The sequence below is a fragment of the Xyrauchen texanus genome, chromosome 26, assembly GCF_025860055.1.
Source record: "Xyrauchen texanus isolate HMW12.3.18 chromosome 26, RBS_HiC_50CHRs, whole genome shotgun sequence".
Classification (NCBI taxonomy): Eukaryota; Metazoa; Chordata; class Actinopteri; order Cypriniformes; family Catostomidae; genus Xyrauchen; species Xyrauchen texanus.
The window spans coordinates 16,085,203-16,110,483 of NC_068301.1; the positions used below are offsets into that span (position 1 = coordinate 16,085,203).

General features: G+C 37.0%; 1 protein-coding gene across 1 annotated transcript in view; it reads left to right on the forward strand.

The window, feature by feature from the left end:
• Positions 1-25,281, forward strand: part of LOC127619812 (CUB and sushi domain-containing protein 3-like) — a 639,489-nt gene that overhangs the window by 502,783 nt on the left and 111,425 nt on the right. The window contains exons 32-39 of the mRNA XM_052092811.1: positions 10,262-10,375; positions 12,484-12,579; positions 14,822-15,025; positions 18,863-18,987; positions 19,373-19,469; positions 21,622-21,726; positions 22,427-22,545; positions 22,749-22,818. Coding sequence (XP_051948771.1) covers positions 10,262-10,375; positions 12,484-12,579; positions 14,822-15,025; positions 18,863-18,987; positions 19,373-19,469; positions 21,622-21,726; positions 22,427-22,545; positions 22,749-22,818 — 930 coding nt within the window. The remainder of the gene's footprint in view (positions 1-10,261; positions 10,376-12,483; positions 12,580-14,821; positions 15,026-18,862; positions 18,988-19,372; positions 19,470-21,621; positions 21,727-22,426; positions 22,546-22,748; positions 22,819-25,281) is intronic.

The following is a 25,281-nucleotide window of genomic DNA, read 5'->3' on the forward strand; positions in this document are numbered from 1 at the left end:
TTTTTGGTCAGGGCACGGGAATTTCCTCATACACTACTCAAAATAGCAGCAAATAAAGTGCACAGTGAGTTTTGAGCCTAAATTGCAAAATGCATTGATCTTCAAATGATAAAATCTCACATTAAATTCAATCAAAAACAGTCAAACTGTCACTGCCTGTATACGCACTCTGCCCTGGCTGGTTCACATTTATGTGTGACAATGATTGCAAGTCTTTTCATGTGCGTGGAGATACACTGCTGTGGTTAAATTGCCTTTCTGAGGTGCTTTGATTTTTAAATGGTTAAAATAAAATGACAATGAACTTAAATATATAATTATATAATAAATACAATAAATCATTTTTGTACATAAATATGCACACCAGAGCAAAATGGAAAAAAAAAACAATGTCTTACCATTTATCAAGCTCTGAAACTTTTCTCAGTTAAAAACAGCCTGTAATCGTGATTAATGGTGTAACAATTCTTTAAGCAACCCAGAGGCAGATTGACCATCAGGTGAACCGGGACTATTCCCGGTGGGCCTGCCACAGAACAGGGCCGTGATATGCCAAAGTGGGCAGCGAGTTGATGAAGGGGTCCCGATAGTCCAAATTGGGCCACAATATGATGAAGGGGGCCGTGATAAGCTGAAGGAGGCCACAAAACGGCGCTGCAATATACCGAAGTGGACAGCGAAACACATTGCCAAAACACCCCCAAACTGACCCAAACCTGACCCAGACCAACGGTCGAGTTCGAGTCGGGTTGACGACCTCATTTGCACGTGTAGAAGAACTGAATAGTGAATTTGTTGTTCGAATAGTGGCACGTCGAAAGGTTAACCGAATGTCAACTATCCAATCACATCCCTAATTTTAAAAACAACTCCAATGGCAAATTATCAGGAGGGTTCCATTTGACCTGTGTTAGCTTTACATTTTGCAAGTGAAGGTGTTCTGTGTGAATCAATCCCACAACTTTGACATTGTCTTGACATTGATGTATGCGTGTTAACATAATTCTAATGTGATACTGCATACTAACATCCTGTGTGTAGTTTTATCCTTTATTACAACTTCGCTGTCATGACGACATAACACTGGTACACAATATAATCTTGTAAATTGATTAATTAATTTATTGTCATTGCAATTACAATGAAATTTCCAGTAGCATCATCTCCAAATATCTCACACAAAATCCCTACACCTATACAAAAGTGCACAAAATAATAATATTTAAACATATATTTGCATGCTGGGACATTACACAATGTGGCAGGGCTTGCAATAAAATGAGTATCTCATCCTAGATCAGTCCTAGTATGTATGTTATGGGTGAGGTCGATCAATAGCAGCAGAGGTGGAAGTGCTCCCCCCAATAACAGACCTTCCGGAGTTTAGGGAATTTACAGCCTGTGGAAAAAAGCTGTTTTTCAGTCTATTTGTCCTTGTTGCCACTGTTCTGAACCGCCGTCCTGATGGCAACAGCTCAAAGAGTTGGTGTCCCGGATGAGTTGGATCTTTGCTAATACTCCTAGCCTTCTTAAGGATTCTGTTTGAATGTAACTCATCCAGGCTTGTGAGCTCAGATCCAATGACCCGCTGTGCTACCTTCACTACGTGTGTTACGTCCCGTCGGTCAGCAGCAGTGCAGCTGGCATACCACACTGTCATGCAGTAGGAAAGAATACTCTCCATGGTACTGCTATAGAAATTCCTGAGTAACTTGGTCGGCAAGTGTGCCATTCTTAACTTCCGTAGGAAGGTACAGAATCCCTGATTTTATTACATTAAAATTAAGTTAGCATAAATAAAGTTTATGCCTGGTGGAATTACTTTTGAAACAGTGTGTATTGTGATGTTTATGGACTGGCCCCATTCACTTCCATTGTAACTGCCTTACTGTAACTGTTTTTATTATTTTATTATTATTAACAAGGGACAAGTCAAAATAATTTTTTGTGGTTTAGGCTTTGCTTGTATTGAACCCAGACCATTCCTTTAAAGTCTTTCAGCCTGAGGTCCAGTTGAGACACTGGTATGCTTTCTACGCCACACTCATATCTGGGTTGTTTCCGCTGCTTGTACACTCTTATCTCATCACAGATGGACGGCAGCAGACTAATGGGAAGGCACTGATACACACATCTTCAGAAGGGAGACGCAAATCAGGAGACTTGTCCACCCCTGTCTCCTTCATTGACCCCATTCCAAATCTGACTGAGGGGTTATCTGATTCAGGGTCTCTCCTGCTCAGCTAAACACCTGTGCTGAGACTGAGAGATGGGCCTTAAGTCCAAGGTGCAATGTTGGTATGCTGTGTGGCCTGGATTCAGAAGCACCCAGTCTTTAAAGGGTAACTAAACACCTGCTCAGAGTCTGACTCCACCCACTAGAAATATTTGAAAATGCTGGAAAAGTGGGCAGACCCCGGCGGGGATAGAGGGAACGAACCGAGGGCTGAGCGGGCAGGGGGTACCTGAGACTCGTAGTGACGGATTAATTGACAGCTGCTGTCAGACTCTATGTTATTATTATTCCTCACACGGTCGCAAGACGACATGTACATGAATCTGGCGTGGTGAGCTGGAACCTGCTTACGTCAGCTGTCACCGCTTACGTCACGAAGTACCGCAACAGCCAATAGGAAAATTCAACTGCAGTAGCCACCGTTCAACCTGAAGAGGGCAGCACTCAGACGTTTTTACACCATATATTGTAGAATTAAAACACTTTATACACAAATGTCAAAAAAATTACTTGAATCAATGAACAGTACTAATAAAGCCCCATGCTTACAGATCATTAACTAAAAAAAGTTGGTTTAGGGTTTAGTTACCCTTTAAAGTGAACATGAAAAGACATCGTTTGCATCCCAGTTGACTTTTGTAATCAGATTAATTTTAGAGTGAAGCAGGATATTCAATGAAAAACATTGGGACTTAATATTTATCCATTGGGGATTGATTGGAAAATGAAAAGTGGGCATTGCATTCCAGAAATGGAGCCAGGTGGTTGGAGGAGAGGGGTTGGAAAAGTAAAAGGGATTTGAAGCGTTAGCGAAAATAAATAAAAGTTATTTCAGATGCAGAACAAGTACACTTCACTAGATCATTATGAAGACATTTGAAATAACACACACTAAAGAATTGTGCAGTATAAAGGGCTGTTCACAATGAGCATGTTTTCACTATCTGCTCGGTTTTCCAAGTAAATGTGCTAGATGGATGTCGTTGAGAATTGCTGCACGTCTTTTTAGTAATACATTTTTTAATAATAAATACGTCTCACATTCTGTTCTTTTCATTGCGTTGCTTTTTTATTTTTTGCGCAAGAACACTTTCAATCTAAACGGCACCAAAGGCCTTAAATAGTAAATAGGATCAATTTTGATTTAATTTGTACCTTTTTATACCTTCAGCACTGCACAGTAAATTCTAAGCCTGCTGACAATGAAATCTGCAGAGCACTGTGTACTTTTCAGGTGCCTAGAGTATTAGCTATGGTATTTTCATGGCATTTAATGAGTTCTACTAAAACTTGGTAATGATTGGAGACTAGAAGCTGTGAGTTGATAAAGATTACATCATTTTAGGTCTGTCATTCAGAGAGCTGAATTTTATATACTATAAACTTATGGTCCATGTTATTCCATATTTAATTGGGATTAGCTTGTTGGGAAAGGTTTTAGCTACTCAGCTTAAAGCTACTGGAGCTCTCATATCATAATTGCATTTACCCTAAAGATATTGGGATATTGCCTATTATCATCTGTGCAATATGAATGGACATCACATTTTCATTGTAATTTCATGTATTGCACATTTCCATAATTTCTCAAAAGATTTCATTGTGCTTAATATGAGCTGATGACTTGATCAGCCATTTCTAACCCAATCTTAACCTAACATTGAGTCACGCTTCAGGCATAAAGAATTTAACATATGACTTTAATTTAAGAGCAGGTTCTGAAGACATTTTTTTCAGTCTCTACTCTCCCTTTGCAATGCACGACCCATAATATGCTCAATTCTTATGATTGGTGTAAGCATTACATTGAGTTGTTTGCAAGGTATTTGGTTATAGCTTTCCTTTTCAACACAACAGGGTGCCTGTGTATCTATCGGTGGAATATTTTACAGTTTTACTATAGCTGCAAGAAAACTGCAGGGCTGATATCCCGGCATCCTTTGCAGATTATGCTAATGGTTGTAAATTGAAATCATGCCTCTCTGCACCTGAGTTGCCACAGGAAGGAAAAAGGTGCCCCCACCATTCACTTTTGTGTCTTTCAAAGAGCAAATTGTAATGGTGATCCAGTCCAGCTTCAGAGCAAAATACCAGTGAGAGATGGAGAGACAGGGAGAGGCAGAGAACCACAGACCTAAGTCATGAAAAACGAGGAAAAAGGTGTGAATTAATCACAGCCCTCATTTCCATAGCAGCCGGTAAGCATCTGTCAGAGTGTATAAGAGTCTGTATGGAAAAGGCCAATCTTCTGCAGTGGCTGGAAGTTGTGTAGTGGAGAAAAATAGTGAATTAAAGCTGAAGGAGGGGAAGGAGTATGATGAGAATCATCTACATGTGAGTGTTGCTACTCGCACATTCTTTTATAACATGAGGATGCCACACTGGAGCTTGTGCCCCACTAGAGGCTTAATGATGCATTAAGACATTTTAAACTGTGAATAGCAGTCTGTCCAAATTGGTTTTACATTGTTGACAAATAGACAAGAATTATTCTACAAAGATTTTAGGTTAAAATGTATATTTGCAAAATGGAAAATGTATATTTTAAGTTGTTAATTAAATGAATTTATTTTAAATATTTAATACATTTTTCATTTCATTTGGTTAATTTCAATGGTCCTGCAATGTGATAAATGGTTAAAATATTCAATATTCCATGTAGTGACTCTATAGAGCTCAACAGTGCCCGCCCACGTTTTCAGCCAGTTCAGACCCAGAAGTATTTTCCCCATTAATTTCTTCCAAAAACGTATCAAATCCTTAATAAAAGAGTTGTGAGCCACAAACAAAACCAACCATCTCTGAGGTGAATCAAATCATCAAGAACTTTGTTTTGTGGCAAAAACATATTTGAAAATCAAACAACATCCTGCAAATATCCTGATATATACAAATATTTGAGTAGTTTAAGGGTCAAGAGACCCTTGACCCTTGACTCGATTGCGTCATTCACAGTGCGTCATGGGAGCGCACGGTCGGTCCGAGGCACGTTTTATGGGTTTCATTGGGCGTGGTTCTCTGATAGGTGGATCATTCTCTGCTGTACCATGGGTAATGTAGACATTTATCATGAATTACGCCATCTAACACGAGGCAGGGGTCCTTATTCAGACGGTCCCTTACCACACCCTCCACAGCTTTAGCACGTTTTGGCACAATTAATTTGTAATGAAAAACGATTTTGAACGATTTCGCCGTGGCTCCATCAGACCAGCTTAAATACGAGACAAATTGTGTATCATTTAATCTTTAAAAAGGGACAAATGCTTTTATGTTTAGTTTTAACTGAACAAAAGAAAAATCCTGCACACTAACTCAACTTGCAAATCACAATCAAATTCGGTCACTTTTCTTTAAATAGCTCTTTTCATTCGCACCAACCTATAACTTTTCAGGTGTGTGAGGTTCACTGATTTATTGTGTATGTTTGATTTGAACAAAATAATTCTTCATTTGCTGACATTCTTATTTCAACACTGTGGACATACAGTACTAGGGAAGGTGATATTTTCATATTCTGCTCAAAATCTTAAATGTAAAATTGCATTATAAAACAGAAACAAATAAAAGTTGATAATTGTAAATAAAAACATTGTCACTTCAACTGCCCATTCAATTTATGAGAGGACCGCTACAGTAGAGGTATGTGTAAACTACCTTGGCTGTGAATATCTGTGACTACTTTATCCTCTTGTTTTCTCAATATCCATATATTTTCTTTTTTACTGAGGTTCCTGTCAGGGTGTCACAGATAGTGTATACACAGCTCACATGTCATGTACAGTAAACCTTTAAAGATGCAGCTTCAAATGGCAACTCTATAAAGAGCTACAGGGAAGAAAAAGAAAATATAAGGAAGGGCATCAAGAATCGGAGGATGAGATAAGAGTATGAGTACCAGAAAATACTAAACTCTGGTTCCTAAGTGCTCTGTGGATCCTGCAGAGCAACCCAGTTTCTTGATTGTTTTTTTTTTTAGTTCACTCTAGATTTCTGCCAGTGAAACTTTGTTCACTGAACATAAAAATGTTCACTTAAGTATACTCTTAAAAAGATGACTTATTGTGAAAACAATGTGCTTTCAGAGTCCATACTTCATTCATACTTATGTGTGTACCTAATGTATGCAATTTTTTATTTTGGAACAGCTTTATTTGTTTTTTAGTGACAGTTATTTAGTGTTGAAATGTATCTTAAATACAACAAGTATATACAGGATGCTTTCTAAAATGTACTTTTATGATATCAAGTATACAATCAGTACACTTAAGTGCACTTTTTTGTTTTACAAGGCTCCCTTTGGCCAAAAGATCCATAGCAACTAAGGCATTTAAAATATGTATGGACTTCTCTCAGACAGTGCACAATTTCTCTCATCTTCTCCATACATAGCCAATGTCCCCAATGAGGATGTCAGCCTGTCCTCATCTCTACAACTTTCCCTGAGAAGAAAACTGATGCATTAGTTATCCCTGGCTTAAAGTAATTATAATGGGCTCAGTGTGATTACAACTATGTACTACTTAAACCTTGTACATTATTAATGTGTGTACATGCATGCATAAAGGGACCTGCCTTTTAAAGAGATTCAAATATAAAATAAAAAAAAAATTATTAATTAGCAAACTGACAGAATATTATTTTATTTTACCATTCAAATTGATTTGCGTTTCCTCAGTGCCACATTTTGTTTGGTGCACACAAGAGAAAACTAAATGGGCACAATTTTTAAATAAAGTGGTAATTGTCTTGGCATGACCAGAGCCTTAGAATATAGAAACACAATAATAATGCTTTGAGGGCCATGGCTATGTTCTTTCCTATTTTTCTTTTCAAAAAGGCATAAAGGATATGTCTAATCCCAGCACGCAAGCTGGGAAGAGAGTTGATGAGGCATGATTCATTTTTCACTTGGCTTTTCCAGTGTTCACAGCCTCCATCAATATGGTCTCATTTCGTAACTACCCATAATGCACTCGTCTTGGTTTTGCATCTTTTTAGCCAATGGAAGTTTTTTTAATTGGAATGGAATATTTACATTTTTATTTTATTTTTTTCAAGATACTTTTACAAGAGAAACAAAATTGTGTAATATACAAAAACTTGTTTTCAGAGAATAGGCTATATCTTGACTCAAGTTTATTTTTCCCAATTCTTGTTTTAAACATAAACCTTTTGTTATTTTAATGCTTTAAACAAAATAAACCAATTCGGTAAGAAAAATTTACAATCTGTCAGGAATGCAGAGAATGACAGAGGCTCAGGACCCAAGCGCAGAGATTCAAAAAACAAGGAATTTAATAAAATACAAAAACGAATAAAAATATACCAAAACTCCCACAAGGGGGAAAACAAACATGAACAACCCTGAAAGAGAAAAGGAATAATGCAGCGCTTGGGCAGAGGGTAAGTGGGGATCAAGACCGACCGGACTGAACAGGGCTGATAAACAGGACCCACATGAATGAAACCAACAAACAAGACCGACTGGCACACACAAGACTGGAAACAAGACAAACTAGCACTGGACAGCAAACATGAGGAAACTAAAATAGGGAGAGAAATCAAACGGGTTAACAAGGGACAGGTGAGGCAAATTAAGTAATAATAAGCAAACAAGGAAGTTGGATATGACGTAAGAGAGACACGCGGTGATACAGAAACAAAACAAAGCCACATGCTCTCACAAGACAACAAGACACCTGAATGGCATTAACGCATATTGCCAAGACAATGCGGCAACATGCGCACATGCCAACCGACAAACAAGACAAGAGAATTTGTAGCAATGCCAAACGAAACCTGAGCGTACATCAGGAGGCAAACACCATGCAATGTATGCAACAGGTGACAAAAAAGGACAGGGCCACAGTTCGGCCACACACACGCGTGACACCTTAGACCGAAGTGACCGAAGAACCTCAGCACAACATGAAGACAGCTCGCGACCCGGATGTGCAACGTGAGCACGACGCAAGGCACACCAGTGTTTGAGATGGACAGACAAACTATTCACCTGAGTGCATGCTGTCAAGATGACATAAGGTGAAGCACCCACGTCAAGAACAGATTGACATGGTGCACGAGTGTCCGGATGTATCCCGATACAGGCCGAAACCGAACCAGACAGGAGGTCAGGATCCAGACACTGTGCTCCCGACATGAAACAAGACAGACCAAAGAGCACACGGCAGGGAATACAACCGAAACTGAGCGCTCACACAAAGACTGACTGACTGACAGGACCGTGACACAATCAACTTGAGTGAATAAGAGAAACCTAATTCAAGATATACCATCTTTAAAAACAAGTTTTGTTTTCATATCGTATGCATTTTTCTCAAGTACATTTAACGACAAAAAACTGATACATACTGATTTTCGTAACAAAATGTTTTATTTGTTAACATTAGTTAATACATTGGGTATCATGAACTAACAGTACAGCATGTATTAATCTTGCTTAATGTTAATTTACGAATACACAGTTGTTCATTGTTAGCTCATGTTAGTTCATAAAGCATTAACTAATGCTAATTTTAAAAACTATTAGTATATGTTCAAATTAACATTAACCGAGATTAATGAGTAAAAGTATTGTTCATTGTTATTTTTTGAATGTTAACGATTCAAACTTACTGTAAAGTGTTATTTATTTTTTTCTTTGCAGTGTGTTAATTGTGAATTCAACTAGAGTTTTCTAATAATTTTTGACAGTAATTTAACATTTGAGTGAGATGGAATAAAACTGGTGAAAAATAGCATTTGTTGTCCAGAAATGCAAAGCAGGTACCACAGCATACCTACAAATCTCATCAGGGCCACGTAATCAAGCTCTTTGTTTACCTCAAATTACAAATAAATATGGTTTTCACAATTGTTTCTGCAGCAGTTTGATTACATGATTGTGTTACTGAGTAGAGAACTGTCACACAGTAGCTGTGCTGAGCATACATGGTCCTCCAACGATCCTTAGAGCCCCACTGAATCACTTGAATTTGTGCCAAATTTTAAAGACACAGCTAAGGAGGTAGTGTGAGACACCTCTATCTATCTATATGTTGCATTTATAATATAGCTTTGCAATTGTATCTGTGCCCAGAACTAATTTCATCCACTAATGGGCACTGCATTTTGACACTTGTCACTCGTATTGACACTTTTAATTCATTTCACCATGGCAACAAGAGAGAGATGCCAATGAGGTCAGTCAATAATATCCATACAACTTTTTATCCTCAAGACTTGTTTGTGTAACAATGTTTTTTGTTCAAGCAGATCGTCTCTGATCTCAAAAATATGGGGTAGGGATTTGATGTAATGATGATAAGTAGCATACTAATGATTCCTCTCCTAATGATGGAAACATCAAAGCATTGGACAGCAAATGAGACTGTAAATTGTGTGCCCAGTAGACGACAAAACCAATGCATAGCAGCACTCAGCATGGTTCTAAAGCATAACAGAGAGATATTACAGCATGGTAGCCAATTTAAAAGATTTAAATAAACATACAACGTTATTACACCGGAGAGCTCTCGCAAGATTTAAATGCATAGATGCAGTGAAGAAAAGGATTTGTGTAATGTACTTGCATAATTCTTTTCAATGGCTTTTAAAGTTAAAGAGAAAAGCCTTTCAAGACACATTTGCTACTTGTAATCTTCCATCTAAGACAAATCTAAAAAGAGGCTATTTGCTAGCATCCATTGAAACTTCTTTCGAACATTTGGCCTACATCCAAACTTTTTGTCGTATGGAAAACTGGAAAAGTTAAGTCAATTTACTTAAGGGGAGCCCATCCTCCCATTGGGGATTTAGTATTCAGAGTTCTTGGTTTGCAATGAACTGCCGAGACAGATGTTTTGTCTTTAGTTCAACAACTGGTAAATTGTTTACAAGTGCTCACTCCCAATAACAGAGGGGAATAAACTCTCCTTAAAAAGCACTCCTCATTATGAGGACTATATGAAAGTATTATAGAACATTCTGACCTGCGGCCTGTTTTTTTCTTATTTTTCCCAGTTCTGTTCGGACAGTTTGTCCTGTTCCAGACGTCGCTTAATGATGTGGTGGACATTTATGATGGGCCAACACAACAGTCCTCTCTGCTTTCATCTCTCTCAGGCTCTCACTCAGGTAAGGCTCAAACTTGAGGTGTTGACCTACTGTAACTTTGTACCTCCCCTTCGTGCAATAGAATGGATAACATTCATCGCAAGCCAGTGATGGGACCATAAATAGGTTTTTCCTGTTATTGTGTATATTTTGAGCTCTGAAACTGAAATAAAGAAAATTGTGTAAAGACAACAACTAAGGAGATTGCTGAAATCACTGGAATTGGATTAAGAACTTTCCAATGCATTATGTAAACCTGGACTCACTAAAACGTAAAAAATCGACAGTAGAACTCACAGTGATGAGAACTTTCAGGATTGGTACTAAACATCTGTGTGGCCACAAGAATACCACTTGTTAGTGAGACTAATTGAAAAAAATGACTTCAATTTACTTGGGATAATAAAGATTGGATTGTGGAGCAACGGAAAAAGGTCATCGCTACTTGAAGCAATACATCCGTCATGCATAGTGCCCAATGCACAAGTGTTATGACCTGGGGTTGCTTCAATTGGTAAGGTCTAGGCTCAGCAACATTATGCAGCAATAAAATGAAGTCAGCTGACTATCTGAATGTACTGAATGGCCAGATTGTCCCATCAATGGATTTTTTTCTTCCCTGACGGCACGGGCATATTCCAAGATGACAATGTCAAGATTCATCGGGCTCAAATTGTGAAAGAATGGGTTAGGGAGCACGAGGAATAGATTAATGAGTAAAAGTATTGTTCATTGTTATTATACAAATGTTAACAATTCAAACTTACTGTAAAGTGTTATTTATTATTTTTTTTGCAGTGTGTTAATTGTGAATTCAAACTAGAGTTTTCTAATAATTTTTGACAGTAATTTAACATTTGTGTGAAATGGAATCAAACTGGTGAAAAATAGATTTGTTGTCCAGAAATGCACAGCAGGTACCACAGCATACCTACAAATCTCATCAGGTCTACGTAATCAAGCTCTTTGTTTACCTCAAATGACAAATAAATATGGTTTTCACAATTGTTTCTGCAGCAGTTTGATTACATGATTGTGTTACTGAGCTGTCACACAGTAGCTGTGCTGAGCATACGTGGTCCTTAGAGCCCCACTGAATCACTTGAATTTGTGCCAAATTTTAAAGACACAGCTAAAGAGGTAGTGTGAGACAGCAGTGGCCTTTAGTAAATTCTTGCTATGGGGAGGATCTCCGCTTTATAATGGCACCTACATTGAGCTTCTAGTCCACTCAGAGGCCGAGATATTCTATGAAACAATGCGGGTGGTGCATTAACTGAAAATCAGACTGAATGTCTATGGATGAACACATCTGTAACGGCTAAAATGTATTAGAGCGCCACCTACATTTCAGTTCGGCATTTTGAGATGGAATGTAATAGGGAAAAATACATGCTGCTACTAGTGGAATAAAATAAGGCTTTTGAGGGAGGTGGAGTGGACTAGAACCAGAATTACATGCTTACAAATTTATGACAAAAAAATAATAATTTCAGCAAGATTCTTTTTTAAATTGAGGGTGTTTGAAAAAAGAGGAAAAAAATTTATCCACAGTATGTGTAAATGGTGAGCTTTTACATTTGAGTGTGAAAAATTGCAGACGGCAACCCAAAAATGCCACAAAGTTGAAGAGGTTAAGGATTGCATTAGGCTCTTTTTTATGTATATACTGTGTATTACACACTGCCAATGTTTGAAACATTACAAAATAAATCCTGGTAACAAAGATCAATCAATCAAGTTCAATAAGGTCCCCACTGGAGCCATTGAATAAATAGCTGTAATGCTGTAAAGGTCACAACGTGGAGCAGATTTTGTGAGTGTTTATCACAACTGTTGGACCATCCTATAGTAAATGGAGGAATCCTCCATTGGCTGTTCTGCAGGAAAGCAGTTATTTCCATTTATTGAGACTGAACAGCTGAGTGGGAGTTAAAAAATAGGAGGATATCTTCAATTCAGGCCTTTTCCTCTTCTCATGATTTTCTGTTCAAACACACATCTATATCGGACATCTTTCAGAGCCAAAAGAAAATCTTCAGGAGCCAAAAAAACAAATATGAGGATCAGTCCAGTAATTTCTCAAGTTTAAAATGTAAAGATATATTTTTGTTCTATCTGTTCCACAGGGGAGTCGTTGCCCTTGAGTACTGGAAACCAAATAACTATCAAGTTTACCACAGTTGGACCGGAAACTGCCAAGGGCTTTCACTTTGTTTACCAAGGTAAGTTTTCAGCTTAAGAAAGGTTTTTTTGTATTTTTGTTATATACTACTATATCAAGACTATAGAGGATCATTTTTAACTGTGAATTCTCAGTAACCTAAGATCAGTTTTTTATTTTTAAATTACAAATCTTACAGTTATTGAGTGCATTTCATAAAAAAGCACATAGGGTCTAGTGTTTGCAAGTAAATTAAATTTTTTTAAACAAGGCTAATTCAGCCTATTTATAGTACTAAGCTTCCTTTTCTTCTTTTATTTAATAATCAAATTAATGTATTACATTATTATTTCGATTTGAGCTATAAAGAGGAACTGAATCTTAATGAAAAGATCTTCCAATGTCTTTTACCTTCTTTAAATAATGAAAGAATTCTAAAAAGGACTACACCACCCATAATCCTAAAAAGAGCTCCACCAATCAGAGATGTAAAAATTGTGCCAAAAGTAACCATCCAATGCAGGGCATGCTGAGTGAATCCAGTCAGGCTTCCTAAGCAACCAAGTTGTCTGGTTGCTAGGGTGGGTAGAGTCACGTTGGGTTAGCCTCCTCATAGTCGCTATAATGTGGTTCTCACTCTCGGTGGGCCACATGGTGAGTTGTGCGTGGATGCAGCGGAGGATAGCATGATTCTACACACGCTAGGTCTCTGTGGGAACCTGCTCAACAAGTCACGTTATAAGATGTGCGGATTGGTGGTCTCAGACGCGGAGACAACTGAGATATGTCTTCTGCCACCCGGATTGAGGCGAGTAAGATATTATATGTAATTTCTGAGCTGGTTGATTTGGTTCATAGTTGTTTTTTTGTTTTGTGTTTTGTTTGTTTTGTTTTAATGCCTATGGAGAAAATTAAAAGGAAAACATACTTTTAAAACCAAGGCTGCTGAAAAAATGGATAGTCACTGTTGTGCTCAATTGGGAGACTTGCGTCTTCACTCAGCAAATGAAAACTCACAAATGAAGCATCGTCCAGGTATACTATTACTAAACATTGTTTGTATCTTTAAAAACTTTGATTGGTCAATGACACACATCAGCCTCGAAAAGAAAACATTCTCGTGAGCGTGCTTGATAAACAGAGCCACTTCTGTTCTGCCGCCTCTCCCATTGAAAATGAATAGCGAATGTGGAGGTACAACATACCGTGTAAAACCACCTTTATACGCTACTAATAGATATTTCATTTAACTCAATGACACTTGATTGACTTGATTTAAACATGGGCCTCATCTGTCTGCACATGGCATATATTGTTTTTAATTGTTGGTGCTGTAAATGTTAATGTTACATGATGAGCAAAACTATAATGTTTTTTCCACAGTTTACATATACTGTCTGTTTGTTTGATTGTTTGTGTGTTTGCATTAAGTCATTATGTTGCATTATCAGGTCTATAATGCGTGTAAAATTAGTATTATTTTTCTGTTTATATCTGCAGCCACATATAAGCCAAACCTCCTTGATCCTAAATACATCACTGATTATATTGCCAAAGTCTGGTTTGTGTCTGTGCTGTCTAAATTAAGAAAATTCCGTAAACAATTTGAATCTTGTTTCCAAATTTTTTTCAATAATCATGAATCCATCTAAAATAGTCTAATTTAATTTAATCGAATCATGACCAATCTGCAGATTTCATGATGCATCGTAATCAAATGTATCCAGACAAATATTTAAACCCCTAATTTATTCCCTATCTTAGTTTAGATTTTTTACAATCTAATTAAATCTAGACTCTTCACCTATAAATTGCTAAGTATTTTTTATTTATTTTTATAAAAAAACTGACATTAAAGAAGATGCAAGGTTATATCCATATTTGATTTGACTGAGGCATTTAAAAATATATCTGCTATGTTAAAAGCAAAAGAAAACAGGCAAGTACAGAATTTGTTAGTAGGTCAAGGCCTGACATTTTCTAAGTGGTTTGTAATATTGTGTTGTACTTGGTGAGTAATGTAGTTTCCAAAATGGCCTTTACAAAGAAAGATCCAAAAATGCACTGTACTGTATATCTTGAATAAATGTCTTATTCAAATTGATACAAAACTAATTCAAAAGTAAAATGAATTTCTTTAGGGTTAAACCTTTTTTAATGAGGAAAAATTACTCAGCAGCAGTGCACCTTTAACTTCAAATTCCTCTGTCACATAGTTGTAGATATAAATGTCATAGTATTCACAGAGGCTGTGATAATACATCCCACTAAATTGACTTGTATCTTGTACAATCCAATCACAGCTGTACCCAGGACCAGTGCCACACAGTGCAGCTCTGTTCCAGAACCTCGCTTCGGCAAACGCATTGGCAACAATTTCGCCGTGGGCGCATCAGTGTTGTTCGAATGCAACCCTGGATACACGCTACACGGCTCTACTGCCATTCACTGTGAAACTGTCCCTGATGCGCTGGCTCAGTGGAATGACACTTTGCCTACTTGCATCGGTAAGTTCAGACTTTTTCAGCTGTTAAGAGTGACACACAATTTATAAGACATTTGTTCTTTGTGGATAAGTTTTATAACCAAACATTGATAATTGAATGATGCATCACAGTAAAACAAAACCAAATCTGAAGTTCTCGTGGAAGGCTGTACAAAATGTGACAGTCAGTAGCTTTCAGGTTTGGTGAGTTAATTAGGCAGGTTTTTTTAGGCTAGCACAGTGGGCCTTTGAAAGCCCAGTCTCATGATTCAAACAGACACCTCTTCAGCTTTTTAGTTCATCTGCTCAGTCAAGTTTTAGAGAGGTGTTTTAGCAGAGTATGAGGTCTGTTTTTAAAAAGCCTCCTTTTTTCCCTGGCTCAATATTCTCTCTCTCTCTCTCTCTCTCTCTCTCTCTCTGCCAATCTCTCATTCTCTCTTAAAAGAATAGTTCATCCAAAAATGGAAATTCTCTAATCATTACTTACCCTCAAGTCATCCCAGATTTGTATGACTTTCTTTGTTCTGCTGAACACAAACAAATATTTTTAGAATATTTCAACTCTGTAGGTACATACAATCCAAGTGAATGGTCATCAGCACTTTAAAGCTCCAAAAAGCACATAAAGTAGCATAAAAAATTATTCATATGACTTCAGTGGTTAAATTAATGTCTTCTGAAGTGAAACTATCACTTTGGATGATAAACAGATCAATGTTTATAGTGAAAGTCCTTTTCACTATAATTGTTCACTTCCGGTTGTTTTGCGATGCACGTCAATGAGGGAATCCATTTTCCATTAGTGTGCTGGCATGTAATGCGAGAACTACACAATACAACTGGAAGTGCAGCTCGATATGTGAAAGCTGTTCACAAGCTTAATTGGTTTAGCTTTCATTTGAACATGCCAGCGCAGTTACGTCACGTGAGAGTGAACCGAGTTCCATCATGGAAGCGCTTTGGAGAGCAACCGGAAGTAAACAATTATAGTGAAAAGGACTTAAAAATTCTCTGTTTCAACTTTAGTAGACATTATATTAACTACTGGAGTTGAATGGATTACTTTTACTATGATTGTCTGGAGCTTTTTGGAGCTTTCAAATGTTGATCACCATCCACTTGCATTGTATGAACCTACAGAGCAGAGATATTATTTTCTAAAAATCTTAATTTGTGTTCTGCTGAAGAAAGTTATACACATCTGGCATGGTTTTAGGTTGAGTAAATGATGAGAGAATTTTGAATTTTTGGTGAACTACATCTTAAGGATGAAACATACTGTACTCTACATAAGTACTTGAATATCTAGCTATGTAAGCTCGATTTGTGTTGTTGCGCTCCAAAATGTGTTGACCACAATTCATAATGCTAGTGCGCTTTTTTATTCTCAATGTTGCCTCAAGGGGCACTATACCAGACATTAGTATGGCCTGTCCACTTCTACGATGAGTTTTCTCTTTCGAGCGTACTACTGTTACATAACTACTGTTATGGCGGAGCAACAGTTTGAAGAGATTATTACTGAGCAAGTAAGTTAAAGTCAATATTTTTAAACCAACTTACCTGAATAACGTCCAGTTTAATAGCACAAACTTTTAAAGGTAACCCTATCACCCCCTTGAGTACTGAGGTTCATTACCACCATTGTAACGCATGTTCAACCAGACTGTGCATTGGCAATGTATTGGCCAAGCACTCGCATCCTCTTACGCTTACTTTTGTAAAATATTGTATTAGCTTTATTACTATATGACTGTGTGCCAAAATGCTATGAGTTTCATTGGAAGCATGACCTCAACAACAAAGGATGTGGGAAGTGTTTTCACCTCCCTTTTAACAGTCGATAACCTTTTTTTTGCTATCCTAATTATGCCCAATTGTATGGTTATTTAGCATTGTTTTTAAGCATTGTCAGAACAGACCTGGACCCATTTTTGGGACGTGACCCACTAGTTGAGTATATCATGTCAGGCCTTGCTTTATTGTCCTGCGGCTGAAAGGTTAGAAATCTGGTATATTTCACATGATTACCTGGGCACATGGGGCTTTCTATATATCAGTGTTAAAAAATGAATGACCCCAATATTGCAGGGAAGTGAATTTAGTTAATAATTTAAGCATCTGACACAGATATATTGAGCCCTGCTCCATATCCTGCCTCCTCTTTTTGCTTTCTCTCTCTTCCTCTCCTATTCGGCTTTTTTCCAATGTGAGACATCAATCAGGATGTCCCTACCCGCTTGTAGCTGTTTAAACAAAGTGATTGGCTTTGACCTCTAGATTATCCCCTTGTCCTTCACAGATAGCATCTTACCTAAGCATAAGATAACAAAGACAGTTCTGCCCTGCAGAGTTAGATAGTAGCCTTGTGCTTTGTTATTGACAGATCCACTCTGTGGCTTCTGGTGCTGCTGTAGACAATAGTTGGCAGGTCTTCAACAAATAGGAGAAAATTGCTTAACCAGGCTTCTCCTGTGAGCTACGGGAAAATGTTACACTCTCTTCTCTGACATTTGTATGCTACATTGTTCTTTTAAATAGGGCAAAAAATGAGGGCAATTTAGTGTGCAGATGTAAAAAAAAAAAAGCAACTAGGAGTACATGGCTTAACCTAAAGGAATAGTGGTAACATTTTACAGTAAGGTTCCATTCGTTAACATTAGTTAATGCATTATTTATCATGTACTAACAATGAACAACATACTGTATTTTTTACAGCATTTATTAATCTTTGTTAATGTTAGTTAAAAAAAATAAAATTGTTCATTTCTATTGTTAGTTCATTGTGCATTAACTTTATTAATAGTCATTTATTAGTATATGTTGAAATTAACATTACCAAGATTAATAAATGCTTTAAAATGATTGTTCATTGTTAGTTCATTGTTAGTTCATGTTAACTAATGTTGTTAACTAATATTAACAAACAGAACCTTATTGTAAAGTGTTACTGTAAAAGTTCACCAGAAAATTTAAATTCTGTCACCATTTACTCACCTTCATGTCAGTCCAAAACTGTATGACATTTGTTTCTTCCTTGGAGCACAAAAGGAGCAATTTGGAAAAATGTACTGGTCTCTGTTCTACTTAATTACAATGAATGGAAACTGGAGCTTAAAAACTTAAAAAACAAGGGAAAAGCTCCATATAAATATTCAAGAAGTGGATCTTATGAGTTGTGCACTGTATTCCAAGTCAGAAACAGACATAAATTTAGGCTAGCTTTTCTAAGCATGATCATGAGGGTTCATGAGAAAACCACAGATGTCTGATTCATTAACAAATAATTTTTTCGAGTACTTTTCAATGGATCAGTCTGAATGTTTTGCTTACAATTCTGAATTCATTACTTATTTGGTTTTGGAACAAAATGAGGGTGAATAAATTATGACAGAATTTTCCTTTTTGAGTGAACTGTTCCTTTAAAATGTATGCTTACGTTCAAAATGATCATTGTGCACTATGCTGCTATAAGGCGGAGTAATCGTTTGCATATATCTTTTATATGAGATGTATATCATATCATCATATATCATTTCCATTGCTCCGTGCCAGTGTCTGTACTATAGCACCATGACATTTTTCATTTTAAATCATTTTTTACAGTTTGACTAAGTGAAAACTGAGTTGCAAGTTGATTACAGTAATCTGTTTGAAAAAACAAGCATATTTAAAGTCACTAAATCATCAAAGCCAACTCATGAGAAATCACAAGCCAGTTTCGCTTTGATTAATCATCAAAAGTTTCTTCTTTTTTAAACAGAGACTGATAAATTATAAGCCTCGCTTGTGTGGCTTGCATTTATGCACCACTGAAAGGTAATGCTTACTATGACTCACTTTTGATTTGTCTTCACAGTGCCTTGTGGAGGGGTACTGGCGCTGCGTAAGGGGACTATTCTGTCCCCAGGTTACCCTGAACCTTACGATAACAACCTCAACTGTGTGTGGAGGGTGTCTGTTCCCGAGGGAGCTGGGATTCAAGTGAGTGGAGAAGTTTGAACTCCCTCAAATTCAATGTTTCAGAAAAGATGTGTCAGTGATGGCTACAATAAAGGGAATTCTTAATGTCTATTTAAATATGCATAAGGCAAGGTTTAAATTAGAAATGATATGGAGCACAAACTTGAATGCCTTCCAGTATCTTCACCTTGTGTATTTTTCCAGTAATGTAGTATGTTTGTTTTTGTTGATATACTGTAGCATAAGTTGTATTGTTTAAATTCTCAGAGGGCTGTATATATGCTGTAGGATGAAATGGAGCTAGAACTCACTATCAATGGCATTTTGTTCAACCACCTCATGAGATACAACTTAATGAGACGCCACCTCATGAGATGCAACTTAATTTTCTTTCCTTTTCAAACAGATCCAAGTTGTAAGTTTTGCCACAGAGCACAACTGGGATTCTCTGGATTTCTATGATGGTGCAGACAACAATGCACCCAGACTGGGAAGCTATTCAGGTAAGAGTTGATCTAGATAAATGCTTTGTACTCAGTTAGACAATACATGCTTTTCCTACTTTCAGAAGCTTACATTTCCTGCCACGGTGTATAAGTAAATCTATTTCCTGTATTTCCAGATGATCTGTATCATTATATCTATCAAAGGTACCAGAGGTATATATTTGTAAAAACAGTAATTTAATATGGTCTTTGGCTTAGTAGAAAAGAAGAATGCGGCCAATAGAAAATAATTTTAGATAATGTCACTGTTAAACTGTTTAGATACCAGCTAGTTTAGAGACCAACTTCCAGTTGCAATTCAACAGTGCCAAAGTTTTCAAATATTAGACTAATAGTAAAATAATGAAAACTACTATCAATACTAAAACTTTTGCACTTTACCTTTAAAGTAAACAGTTCTGCACACTGTTGGTATTCTCTCAACCAACTTCTACAGTAACTCTCTCAACAGTATTAAAGAGGTTCACATGTATGCTGGGCACTTGTTGGCTGCTTTTCCTTCACTATATGTTCCAACTCACCAATTTAAAAAATGAATTTATTTTTGAATTCGCTTTTTTAGTTTTGCAACTAAAAAAGCCAGTGTGTCCAGCAATGATAAAGATTGCTAGACAAATTGAAAGAAATTCGGTGGCATCAACAAAAGGTGTTCCTAACGCATTGTGTTAATATTTTAACTTGACATTGTGGCCGACAATGTTTAAATTTTAACAGTCAAAAAACGGTAATTACTGGGTAACGGAAACAAAACCAATTTGAAGTATTTCAACATAAGCCTTTAGATCAAAAGGTTTAACTCTTAAATGCATGGTAGTTATTAGGGTCTTTAGAGACACGGCACTTATATCTATCAAAAATGTATGTACAAAATGCCCAGATATTGTCAGATTTTCAAACTATTTTCAAGACAATTTGAAAATTATAAAACAAAATGTTTTATTTTTGATTAATCAAAGACATAAAACAATAAATCTGGCCAAATCTAGAACAGGGTTCATTATTTTCACACAGAAATTTCATGAGATGCAACTAGCGGTCAAACACATATTGAGATACATATAACACATAATCTACATTCAGTATAACATACACTTTAGCTACAGCTATGTTACATGTATGTATTTTCTCAGGCACTAATTGAGTCTAAAGGGGCTTTTCCACTGCACGGTACAGCTCAACTCAACTCTGCTCGCTTTTTGGGGGTTTTCCACAGTTGATAGTACCTGGTATCTGGTACTTTTTTAGTACCACCTCGGTCGAGGTTCCAAGCAAGCCGAGCTGATACTAAATGTGATGTCAAAACCCTGCAGATCACTGACTGGTCAGGGAGAATCTATAAGCTAGATGGCAGGTTAGGTTACCCTCGAATGTCGTCGAGCTAACACAGTGATGTCCTCGTCTGCACTTTGGTGTATGATTTCCCAAACTCTCCTGATTTTTAGCAGTATTTTGCCTTTCTGCCGTAAGCCTCTTTTGAAAAAAGTTTGTCGTCTTGCTGTGAAAAACAGCCACATGCCGAGAATTAAGAACACCATTCCTTCGATATCCTCCATTGCTCCTTTGTTGTGTGCTTGTGTCATGTTTAAGATGTTATGGCAGTAGAGGTGACTCAAATATGACGATCAGCCTATAATCCCACCCACGTTGAGGCTGCACTAAACTGCAGTGGAAAAGCAAGCTCAGACAAGTAAAGCGAGCAGAGTCAGGTCGAGACGAACCATAACTTGCAGTTGAAAATTGCTTTTAATTGATTAACAGCTTATATTATTTCAGTAGTACACCCAAATGACAATAATCATATCATACTGTTCATGTGTTACACTTGCTATAGTTTACTTCAATGTTGTTTCTATGTCAGCTAGCAATGTCAAATGTAAATCAAATCAATCACTGAAACATCATCGCCACCTTGAGTAAGAAATAACAAGTAAAAAATGTATGTGTACACAGCATGCATATGGGATACTGATAATTAACCATTGTTGATAATTCATTGTTGCACAGAAAATCAACTTGATATAGAGTTTATTTGTATGGATATAGTACTAATTTCTCTTTTAATAAACAAAGAAATAGATAAAGTAAAGACATCTTTTCCTAATCTGCAACGTGCAATCCACTGAATGCATAACACATTCTCTTTTATCAGGAACCACCATTCCTCAGCTCCTGAACAGCACATCCAACAACCTCTACCTAAACTTTGTGTCAGACATCAGCGTGTCTGCAGCAGGTTTCCATCTGGAATACACAGGTAAACCAAACACAACACAACAGTTAAATGCAACAAGTCTACTTAATTTATTCCTATCACGAGCGCTTCCATTCGGAAACTCTGCATTAAACAGGCATAATATCCTACTGTTGTGCATTTTTAACACTTCACCCTCGCCGTTGACTTTGGAAATTCCTTTGTTTTTCAATTTTCTAGACACAAATGACAAGCCATGTTAAATATGTTTTGATAGATAGATAGATATATATATATATATATATATATATCCAGATATGTTCCCATCTTCTCTTTTTGGCAAGTAATCAAATGGAAATGTAAAAAAAGGTGTTCCAAGCCAACAGCCTTAATTTCATAAAACAGTCTGGCCAAATGATCTGGCTACAGGAGCTGTGGGAGAGAGAGAGAGAGAGAGAGAGAGCGAGAGACAGAGAGAGAGAGAGAGAGAGAGAGAGAGAGAGAGAGAGAGAGAGACACCTGTTCTACACAAAACAGAGCCAGGTGTCCACATTTACATCCATAAACTATTTAGCCAGGAAACAGCCCCTGTAAGCAAATGTTTTTAGATATCAGCACGCCAGATCCACAGAAAGCTGTCCTTTTAGAAATTCAACCACAGTCAAATGCTGAAATCTTTTACATAGCTGTCAGTGCTATTCTGTGGAGATATCAGTTTTTATATCAGCTGGCTTAGCAGTTATGATCAAATGTGTTTTCACAGCTATTGGTTTAGATACATGTCCAGAACCACAGACTCCCACCTATGGGATTAAAGTGGGGGATCGATACATGGTTGGAGATGTTGTCATGTTCCAGTGTGAGCAAGGATACTCCTTACAGGTGAGGACAATGAGTTTTGTTTATTAAAATCTGTACTGCACCTTACATCTTTTATGCATGGGAGGACCTATTATGAGTAGCATAACAGGTGTGGTAAGTGCATTGCAAATAGTTCTTAACTGGCCATTTGAACACTCCTTGGAAAATTATGCAGTATTTGTGATTTTGAAATTTTAATCTTCTGTTTGTTTGTTTTTTCTTAGGGAAATGCCCATATCACATGCATGCCCGGACCAGTTAGGAGATGGAACTACCCTGTACCTCTTTGCCTTGGTATGGCCTTAATGAAATGTTAGAATATATAAAGAAAGAGAGCTTTAACTTAGAAAACCAAAACAATGAGGGGCAACTTTTGTGTGCAATATTTCAGCACAAAAATATGCATCTTGTTCAGTTACCACCGAAAATCCAGTTTAAACAGGCGGTAAATGTGTTAAAATAGCGCTGTGCCCTGGTGAGTGCTTAAATTAAGGCACTATCATTCTTTTTTTTTTTTCATTCTTTTTGCAAACACGGCCCTAATTATCTATGAAAATTAGATATTATATATTGCACTTTATTCACAAAACTCATCGCTAATTGCCTCGTGAATATTTACAATGCCCAATTACCACCAAAGTTTTACTTTCAAGTCAGTTCACTGGCGGCCAGCTACCGGGAAGCTATTTCCAAAAGAACGTATTTCCAAAGAACATATTTCAAATCAGTAATAAAATCTGACAACACTGGAATGATAAATTGTGCTTCTTTACCTCAGATAAACACAAAAAACAAATCCTGGCTTGTATAGCTAATGCTTATGTACATTCTCAAGTTGATTGACAGGTGATGTCTGTATCTAAAAGGTGATTGGTCTTTTACCTGTAAGGTGGGACTTCCTTTCTACATCTGTTGACTTTTGGGCCTTCCAATTTCTCCCATTAATTTTAATAGAAGTGGACCATCTCTAATAAATAGTCTCTGATTACCACTCATGGAAAGCAGGCAGTATATTGACTTTCTTTTTAAAAGATAAAATTTGTTTACATTTTATGTTGATCATGGCAACAGTAATACATCAGATGATAATTAAATGTTGCAGAAGAGTGTTTGCGCCGTAAACCGATTGACATAATTCCTTTGGGTTATCAGTGGGTGCAATATGCGATCAGTAGGTGCAGATCATTCTTTGTGAATGTCCACTGTAAATTACTGGCAGGATGTGTTTCTCAGTTTTAGATTCCCTTTCGTTGGCAACTGATTAAGAGGCGCCACAATGGTTTCTGTGAATTTGAATCAAGCTGCTCCTGTTCCAGCAGCTTTTATTTAATCCCAATCTTAAAATGCAGAGCATGGAAGAGTTTTCAATTCCACAATATAAAATATTGCAATGTTGTCTGTTGCTTATTCATGGGACACATTTAAAGACAGACTCAACTAGAACCTCTTTGTTTATATGTTCGGCTTTATTTTTCAACTGGTTTAGCCTCAGTCAAGCTGAAAATCCTGAAATACCCAGTTCAATTATTTACCACACAGCTGCTTTTGCACATTCTGAATGCATGCACTCTTTTTTTAACACTTGTTTACTGATTCTTTTGCTCAGCTTGATATGTCTAAGCATGAGTTTGCATTGTTATGGTTGCTTTATCAAAAGTCTTTTTTCCTTGAATAAATGTCTTTTTAGCATAAATACAATTAAATACCAAGATATATTTGTTTAACAAAGTGCTTAGTGATGAATGGATAATCCTAAAATAACCTTTGTGTTATTTTAGGTAAGTTTTAAGTAATAAAAATATAATTCAAATGATCTGAGGCTATAAATAACTGCATTATTTAAACATTAAATCCTCTTCATTTTTTTTTTTTAATGTGTGTAATTTCCATGCCTCTATTGGCACCAAAAATAATAGATCACAACAGTAGTGTTCCAGAAGAAAAAATCCCTTAATTTTTTGCATTCAAATTAATTTTTAATTATAATTATTCATTTCTAAAGACAGATCTACCGTGAGCACAGAGGATGTTAATTCCAGAACCAGGGTGGCTGAAAAAAGGCCATGGGTTGAGCCAATGTTGTTGTGTTGGGCTCATTGGGATGCACAATCAAACAATGGTATGCAATGTTTTGATAGCACCTCAACACCACAGCATTAACACTTTCCAGGAAGTCTACTCCCTGCCTCTGGTCTTTTGCCAGGGTGCAAGCTTTGAGCGTTGCTCACTGAAATATAGTGACTCAAGAGAGGAAATTACCGATATAGCCATTGATTTGAATGTTTGTGAGGGATGCGCTCTGTTCCATCTGCTCCATGTGGAACACAAGATGGAGATTCTCTTTGTCTGGTGAGATTATGTGCCAGACGTCTCTCCCTTTCACTGCATCAATCCCTTCTGTTTCTGCAACATCCTGTGTGGCCAGCAGGCTTTCCGGAGAGACCAAGTTTGTGTCTTTTCCGCAGATCAGTCTGTCACTGATCAAGGGCACCCTGTTTATCTTTTATATTGCCTTGGCTCATGTTTTAGTTAGCTCTCCCTTGACCCACCCAATTCCATTTGCCTCTTGTTTGAAACTAGTTTGAAGATTCTAATACCAATATATGCGCCAACATTGTCACTGTCCTGTACTACAACTAGACCTCTTGACCATCATTCATAGCAGGGATAATCTCCATATTTCTGCTGGATTCACAATTTAATTCCACAGACCCATTGGAGCTTTTGATGTAATGCAGTATGTGAAAGGAATTTCTG